This window comes from Bos taurus, chromosome 2, assembly GCF_002263795.3.
Source record: "Bos taurus isolate L1 Dominette 01449 registration number 42190680 breed Hereford chromosome 2, ARS-UCD2.0, whole genome shotgun sequence".
Lineage (NCBI taxonomy): Eukaryota > Metazoa > Chordata > Mammalia > Artiodactyla > Bovidae > Bos > Bos taurus.
The window spans coordinates 33,803,257-33,812,010 of record NC_037329.1 but is presented as its reverse complement, the minus strand read 5'-3'; the positions used below and the strand labels follow the sequence as shown (position 1 = coordinate 33,812,010).

The window sequence follows — 8,754 nt, the reverse complement described above, 5'->3', positions numbered from 1 at the left end:
TCTAGACCCTGGAAGCCATAACTACTGAGCCCATGTGTCATAACTACTGAATCCTCTGCATTCTAAAGCCTGTGCTCCACAAGAGAAGAAGTTGCCACAATGAGAAGCTGGTGCACCACAAACTAGGTAGTAGCCCTCAGTTCGCCACAACTAGAGAAGAGCCACACAACAACGAAGACCCAGCACAGCCAAAAGTAAATAAATTTTTTAAAAAGAATTAGGATTTGTCATAGAAGGTATTAAAAGACATGCAAAAAATAAGACTGTTATGTGAGACAACAGATTTGAAATCCAGGTTCACTAAAAGCATAGAAATGGCCAAAATGGGAAGGTGTGTCAGACAACTGAAGCATAGGAGGACTTCAGAGCCTACTCAGATCCTACATGATCCTGTAGGGATCATGAAAAGAAACCACACTAGTTTTTATCAGTGAGGAGTACAGAATAAGATAGTAAAATTAATGACCCTGAGGTTTTAACTCTTCAAGTCATCTTCAGTCCCACTTGGCAAGGATGCAAATTTGAGAACCAAGGAGCCTACCACAAGGCTCACTGTGATGGCACTGGAGAGATAAAATCTTGAGCTACACAGGCCTTACTCATTATCTAAGAGTTCCAGCAGGGTAATCTGTAATCAAGTGAACAAGAGACCTAGCCTGCGACATGAGATGGCATCACACCTCTAGACTTTGACTGTTGCTCTCGGATACTGTTCTGTAAGGTTCTGTAAGATATACTCTGCTCTCTGATACTTTGACACCATTCTCGGGTGGAAGTGAGCTAATAATAATGAGCTAAGAGACAGGAGATATTAAGAATGTTTTCCTTGACAATAAGATGCGCCAAGGCTTCCGTTGTGACCCCCTCTCTGGTGTGAGCCTCGCCAGCCCCTCCCCCAGGAGACTGTTGCAATCGGCCAGCCCCTGCTCCTTGGTAACCATAGGTGACCGAAAGGCTGAGATCAAGAACGCCGATATGTCTAAGGAGATGCAACAGGACTTGGTGGAGCGTGCTACTCAGGCATTGGAGAGATATAATATAGAGAAGGACATTGCGGCCTGTATCAAGGAGTTCAACAAGAAGTACAACCCCACCTGGCGCTGCATCGTGGGGAGGAACTTCGGTAGTTACGTGACACGTGAAACCAAACACTTTATCTTCTTGGGCCAAGTGGCCATTCTCCTGTTCAAATCTGGTTAAAAGCACTGCCACACACCCAGTGATCCATCCAAAAACAAGGACTGCAGCCTAAATTCCAAATACCAGGGACTGAAGCCTTCAGCCTTGCCTAAGGGAACACCTCCACCTTTGAACCTGTCTTGTGTTTTGTAGAGGGCATTCTCTGTACTAGTTTGTGGTTATAAAGCAATTAGCAAAACAGCTTACATTTGTATTTATTTTCTATTCCACACCTCCCTGCCTCATGTTTTTTCTCTTCAAAATCCATTCCTTTAAAGAAATAAATCTGTTGGAGAAGTGTGTGTTAATAACCATTTGTTCAAATAATATAAAGTTGAAGATGGCCTATTATTTGATCTTGGGTAGGTTGGTGGGGGTGATTCCTTGAAGTTTCTGTGGGATGTAACAGACTAGCCTGTTCAACACATTTGAGTTTCATTCTTGCCCATCCTGTTCCTGTTGTGCATGGAAGAATACTACTCAGAAGTGTGTCTTGAGAAATGCATGGCAGAGAAACTACTGGATTAACTCTTACTCCTAATCTGATAAACACATTACTTAAGTGCTTCTTTGGGATAACTGCTATAGAGTGTTCTGGGCCTTAGGCCTCAGAGATGATGAATGTGTAGTAGAACTCCTTTAAGCTTTCTATGGCTGCAAAATGTAAATAAGCTGGAGAGAAAGTTGGGCTAGTGAGACATTTGTTGGGCTCTAGACATTTCCCCTCCCCTGCCTTGGCCAAAATATACTCTAAAGGTTAAAGGTGGTCTTAAAGGAAAAAGCTCTTGAACAGCGGCCCTCCATGTGATTTTAGTAAAGTTTTCAGGAATTTTTTTTTTTTTTTAAAGAATGTTTTCCTTGACAATAAACTATTTAAGGGCTTCCCTGGTGTCTCAGTGGTAAAGAATCCGCCTGCAATGCAGGAGATGAGGGTTTGATCCCTGGGTCGGGAGGATTCCCTGGGTCGGGAGGATTCCCTGGAGAAGGAAATGGCAGCCAACTCTTGTCTTCTTGCTGGGAAATCCCATGGACAGAGGAGCTTGGAGGGCGACATTCCATGGGGTCGCAAAAGAGTTGGAAATGACTTAGTAACTAAACAACAACAGCAACAAAAACAAACATTATTTAAAGGGACTAACTGAAACTGCGGAGTTGAAAAAGAAAAGAATTGAATGGATCAGGCATCAAATTAATATTCTAAAGCTGTGGTATGCTTGAGGTTAAGGGAAAAGATAGTGTTAGTAATGGGAGAAAAAAAGAGTTGTATTGTCTTTGCACATTTAAGCACAGTGTAAGTTAAACCTTTTTTACACAGTTCATGGGGTTCTCATGGCTAGTATATGGAGTGGTTTGCCATTCCCTCTTCCAGTGGATCATGTTCTCTCAGAACTTTCTACTATGACCCGTCCTCCTTGGGTAGCTCTATATGGCATGGCTCATAGCTTCACTGAGTTACATATACCGATTCAATGGACATGAATTTGGGCAAACTCCTGGAAAGGACAGAATTTCACTTTCATTTTTGGCATTATGGCATATTAGATAATTCAAAAAATTCTGGGTACAAAGTATCTAGGAATGTTGGATAAAATATAGCAAACCTTCATTTTAGACTCAGAACTAAGCTTCCAAGAGAGGAAGGGGAATAACCAGGAATCAAGAGTGAAAAGTTAAGCTAAAATCCAGAATGAAAGCTGATGTAGACATCCTGGATGCTTTGGAAAGGTTTCACAATCTTAATGACTAAGTATTAATGGTTCTATAAGCTTAGGCCAGAAAGCACCATGCAAAGAAGGATCCATGAAAGACTAGACTCCTGGTGAAAGATGAACTCAAGCACAAGTGAATTCATCTATCTTGAGCTGAGCTTGAGTGGAAAAATGTGTCCTCCTGAAAATCCATTATTGTTAGCTTATATTTACATGGGTTTAAAGTTCAAATCTATACTCTGTAGATGGTTTTAGAGGCCCTAAATTAAAAATTATACTCAGCGATTGGTATTCATTGATTCATATTGGAACAGGACACTGGCAGAAGGAAATAGAATGTCTCAAGGATCCCAGAGATAAGCCCTGCCAAACATGAACCCCAAGTACACAATTACAAAATACATGAGGAAGAATCAGCAACATGCTCAATTAAAATAAGACCTGCAAATACAACAAATAATTTAGTTACTGAATGTAACAGCAAATTTGGAAAATGCAACAGTGGCCACAGGACTGGAAAAGGTCAGTTTTCATTCCAATCCCAAAGAAAAACAATGGCAAAGAATGCTCAAACTACCACACATATATTTAAAATGCTTAGAGAAAAATAGGGTGAAACATGGGACAGAACAATGTCTTTTTCAAAGACAGTCATAAATTTAAAAAGAAGTTATATGATAAATACATATTAGGGATGTAATGTACAACAAGGTTAATATAACTGATGCTGCTCTATATTGTGTATGAAAGTTGTTAAGAGAGTAAATTCTAAGAGTTCTCATCATAAGGAAATTTGTTTTCATTTTCTTTTATTTTGTATCTGAATGACATGATGGATGTTTACTAAACTTATTATGGTACTCATTGCATGATGTATGTAAGTCAAATTATTATGCTGAACATCTTAAACTTACACAGTGTTTTATGTAAATTATCTCATGAAAACTGGAAGAAAAAAATAACAAAGAAATAAAGAATATTAATAAATTAAAATTTAAAATTCAATTGAAGGCTTAAATAACAGGTTTACCAGATACCAGCTAAAGGGATAGCTAATAAATAAATATTATGTTTTTAAAGAAGTATGCATAATTTATCACAGAGGCACAAGATGAAAAATATGACAGTGCTTAATGGATTTGAAAGAGTGAATGAGAATCTAACTGGGCTTCTGATAAAAAATTCTATATAATGAAAAAAGGTAAAAGAGAAAAAAAAACATGTTTTGTAGAATAAAAAAAGCATGGATCTTCAGATTGAGGGAAGCTACTAAATCTTAATCAAGTAAATAAAGAGGAATACATAGTTAGATATAAAACATCATGGTGAAACTACAGAACACTAAATAGAACAAGTATTTCAAAAGCAGCCTAAAAGAAAGGCAGATTTTTCTCCAAAGGACGATAATTAGAGTGACTGTAAACATCTCAAGAGCATCATTAAGAATTAGGAGACATTGGATCAGTTCTATGTACTAAGAGAAAATGCTGTCAAGTAGAATTTTACTCAAGGGAAAAATATACTTAGGTCAAAACAGCACTAATAATTTGCTATTGAATTTTCATTTTTTTCAGTGAATGAAAAAAGTGCTAAAGCACTAAAATTTTTCAGTTACTTAAAATAAAATTATTTCAGATAAAAGACATGAAACGCAAAAGGTATTGGTGGGAAAATGGTTAAAATTTAAGGTGATCCAAACAATCACTGATGGTATAAAACAGTAACAACTATTGATTTTAATGGTAAAAAAATTGAGATGGAAAAATATACTAGATAAAAATAACATAGAGGAGAGGAGAGAATCATTGTAGATAAGTACACATATTAAACATTTGAAAGTCCACCACTGAAAAACAGAAATATAGCATTTAAATTTTATGATCGAGAGGAAGAGAAGTAGGAACTGAATAATCTCTACACCAAAAGAAAGTTTTCCAAAAAAAGCATAAAAAAAAGCAGAATATATAGAGTGCAGGGAAACAGAAAGTCTTCCATGTTTCTAGTGTGAATCTAAATCAGCACAAAAATTCTGAAGCACAACCGGCAATATTTTAAAGATTAAGTATTAATCACTTCCTGGAAGCACAATTCTATCTCAAGGTATGTAGACTAGAATAATACCTCTTAAGCTATCTATGATTTAAAACAACTTTTACAATGTGTAATCCACTGCAGAACAATAATTTTGCAAGAATGCAAAATCATATGATGTGGCAGCAATGTCAAATTGCTGTAAAGTTTTCACTTGCTTGCTCTCAGTGCTTGTACTACCTCACCAGAGATAATTCATTGATACTGGCCCACACTATATTTTGAAGAGCATTGCTCTATACAAAGTCTTAAACACATCCGTAGCGAGAAATATATCACAGTAATCAATGTAGCACTGCTTGTAATAGCAAAACAAAACAATATAGCTAAATGTTCCCCAAAGAATGGATAAATTGCAGAATATTCATACATCTAATAATATTTAGTGATGTGAATGAATGATCTAGAAGTAAAGGTATCAGAGTAGATAAATATTAAAGGTAACACAATGCTGAGTATAAAAAAGCAATTTGAAGAATTCATCTTATATGATAGTGTTTTGTAACATAAAATGATGTCATGGTTTCTTGAGGAATATATATTTTTAGGGAGGTATAAAGACATGCACAGGAGTGGTAAGCACCAAATTCAGGATAGTTACTACTTCTGGATGGTGGGAAAGAAAGAAAACACTACTGGGGAGTGTTCATGAACTCTATTTGTACTTTTGTACTTTAGTTGAGCAGAAGTTTCAAGTGTGTTCATTATACCACTCACATATTTTTGTATGTTTGAAGCATTTCATAATTTAAAATGGAAGAAGATACATTAATAAAAATATTTCTTAAATTGAGAGTAAAAATTACCACCATGTAGCTTAAATGTCAGCAATCATTCAGATCTGCCATTCTTTAACATACCTGAAGAGTTTTGTTTTCAGTTTGCATGCTAAGTCACTTCAGTTGTGTTTGACTCTTTGCCACCCTGTGGACCATAGCCCTCTGCCAGGCTCCTCTGTCCATGGAATTTTACAGGCAAGGATATTGGAGTGGGTTGCCATTTCCTACTCCAGGGATCTTCCCAACCCAGGGATTTTTCACATTTAAAAAGAAACTTAAATTGTATTCAGTTAATATCTCAAGCTAGTATAAGTGTAATACCAACAGTTTCTGGGCACTTATACCCTGTGTTGAGTCCTACCTTTACACACAGCAAGTTTTTCTAGGTACTAGTGTGCAAGAAGACTGGAGTCCCTCAGAGGAGATTTTTATAGGAAGATTCTAATAACAAAGCAAAGTGCTATGCCTCCCACACTGGGATTCAAGCTTAATTAATATACACTTTTCATTTTCTTATTCAGCACTTATAAACATTGCCTACAAACATGGTAATTGTAAATAAATAGGCAATTGTTTTACTCTGTTGACTGTTTATATAAAAGACATTAAAAATATATCACTCAAGGGACTCAGTTAATAACTTAACACTAGTTAGGATTTGCCTCATTGATCAGGATGACTTGTGAATTCTTTGTTCAATTCTCCTGAGACTTAAAATATATAGGAAGATTCTCAAATGTTAGGTGATGAGGCAAAGTCACAATCTTATCCTTAAGAATCATATTATCTCTGTACACACAGGAAGTATTATGTATCAACTGTTACTCTTAATTATATTTACTTATGTTTATGCAGGACCCTTAATCCAGAGCAATTGAGTCATTTTATTTATTGATAAGGTAATAAAACAATGAGGTTATTAAACTCTCCCATTGCTATCCAGTATTCTCATTCTTTTTAAAAGACTGTGATCAGCAAAAAGTCCTAGCTCTGAGAGAATGTTTAGGAACGTAATTATAATTATAAAAGGACATGCAAAAATGTACAAATGATCCACACTTTAAATACACTGGCAAAAAAAGTACAACTTTTTTCTTAGATTGCTTGTAAGTTAATTTTCAACTAATTAACAAAATGATTTCCTATTTCACACTAAATTAGAAGTTGCTGAATTAGAGATAGGAAAGTTGCTGAGAAGAGTTTCTAATACTATGGTTTTCTAAACTGTCTTCAAATCCAAAGTATTCCTAGAGTGGAAATCAGGTATACTTCAAAAAATAAAAAGCCAAAGATTTCATTTGTATACTGGCTATGACAGGCATGATTTAACACTTTGAATTTTTCCACATTAGTCTGATTTGCATTTTTAAGGTTTGGTTTATACCTCAATGGAATAAAAGAGTGAAATTTAACTCCATCTAACTTATGTATATTAAATAAACCTTGTGTTCTTTACATGCTAACCTGTGGATGCCTGTTCAGTTGTGTCCTACTCTTGGCAACCCCATGGACTACAGCTTGCCAGGCTCCTCTGTCCATGGAATTTTCCAGGCAAGAATACTGGAGTGGGTTGCCATTTCCTACCCCAGGGAATCTTCCCAACCCAGGTATCAAACACACATCTCCTGTGTCTCCATAATTGGCAGGCAAATTATTTACCACTGAGCCCAAAGCCTTTGACTGTGTGGATCACAACAGACTGTGAAAAAACTTCAAGAGACAGGAATACCAGACCACCTGACTTGCCTCCTGAGAAATCTGTATGCAGGTCAAGAAGCAACAGTTACAACTGAACGTGGAACAAGCAACTGGTTCCAAATTGGAAAAGGAGTACGTCAAGGCTGTATATTGTCACCCTAGTTTTTTAACTTATATGCAGAGTACATCATGCAAAATGCCAGGTTGGATGAAGTACAAGCTGGAATCAAGAGTGCCGGGAAAAATATCAATAACCTCAGATATGCTGATGACACCACCCTTATGGCAGAAAGTGAAGAACTAAAGAGCCTCTTGATGAAAGTGAAAGAGGAGAGTGAAAAAGTTGGCTTAAAACTCAACATTCAGAAAACTAACTAAGATCATGGCATCCAGTCCCATCACTTCATGGCAAAAAGATGGGGAAATAATGGAAACAGTGATAGACTTTATTTTGGGGGGCTCCAAAATCACTGCAGATGGTGACTGCAGCCATGAAATTAAAAGACGCTTGCTCTTTGGAAGAAAAGCTATGACCAACCTAGACAGCATATTAAAAAGCAGAGACATTAATTTGCGAACAAAAGTCCATCTAGTCAAAGCTATGGTTTTTCCAGTAGTTATGTATGGATGTGAGAGTTGGACTAAAAACAAAGCTGAGTACCGAAGAATTGATGCTTTTGAATTGTGGTGTTGGAGAAGACTCTTGAGAGTCCCTTGGACTGCAAGGAGATCCAACCAGTCGATCCTAAGGGAAATCAGTCCTGAATATTCATAGGAAGGACTGATGCCAAGGCTGAAACTCGAATACTTTGGCCACCTGCTGCAAAGAATTGACTCATCTGAAAAGACCCTGATGCAGCCTGGTGTGCTGCAGTCCATGGGGTCGCAAAGAGTCGGAAACGCCTGAGCGACTGAAATGAACTGAACTGAGCCATTTGTGTCACTGACTTGTTTTATAATTTCAGTCAAATACCATGTTTGCCTCCCTGGGTCTTGGATTCCTCATCTGTAAAATGGATAGATCAGATTATTTGAGTATCCATTCCCTCTCAGTCTTCCTACACCATCAGTTGTGCCGGCCTGTTTGTCCTGACAGGGTTTGTCATTGGCTGCAGTTTCACCCTCTTCACATCAGGTTGGTCTGTGTGGCAGAATGAAAGAAATAAATAAAGAAAGAAAAAAAGCAAGCAGTAAAGAAGTGCAAATTCTGTAAACATCTATAAAGATGATCCTTGTCCTTGGGGTTTCTCTTTAGCATAAGGAAAACATAAAATGGTAGAAAATATTTGTACAATTCA

At 37.0% G+C, this 8,754-nt stretch overlaps 1 protein-coding gene across 1 annotated transcript; it reads left to right on the top strand.

The window, feature by feature from the left end:
- The first annotated feature begins 725 nt into the window (after positions 1-725).
- On the top strand, positions 726-1,429 carry LOC107132260 (dynein light chain 2, cytoplasmic-like). Its single transcript, XM_015475463.3, has one exon. It carries the CDS (start codon positions 838-840, stop codon positions 1,198-1,200), a length of 363 nt encoding a protein of 120 aa, XP_015330949.2. The 5' UTR covers positions 726-837; the 3' UTR covers positions 1,201-1,429.
- Positions 1,430-8,754: the final 7,325 nt, after the last annotated feature.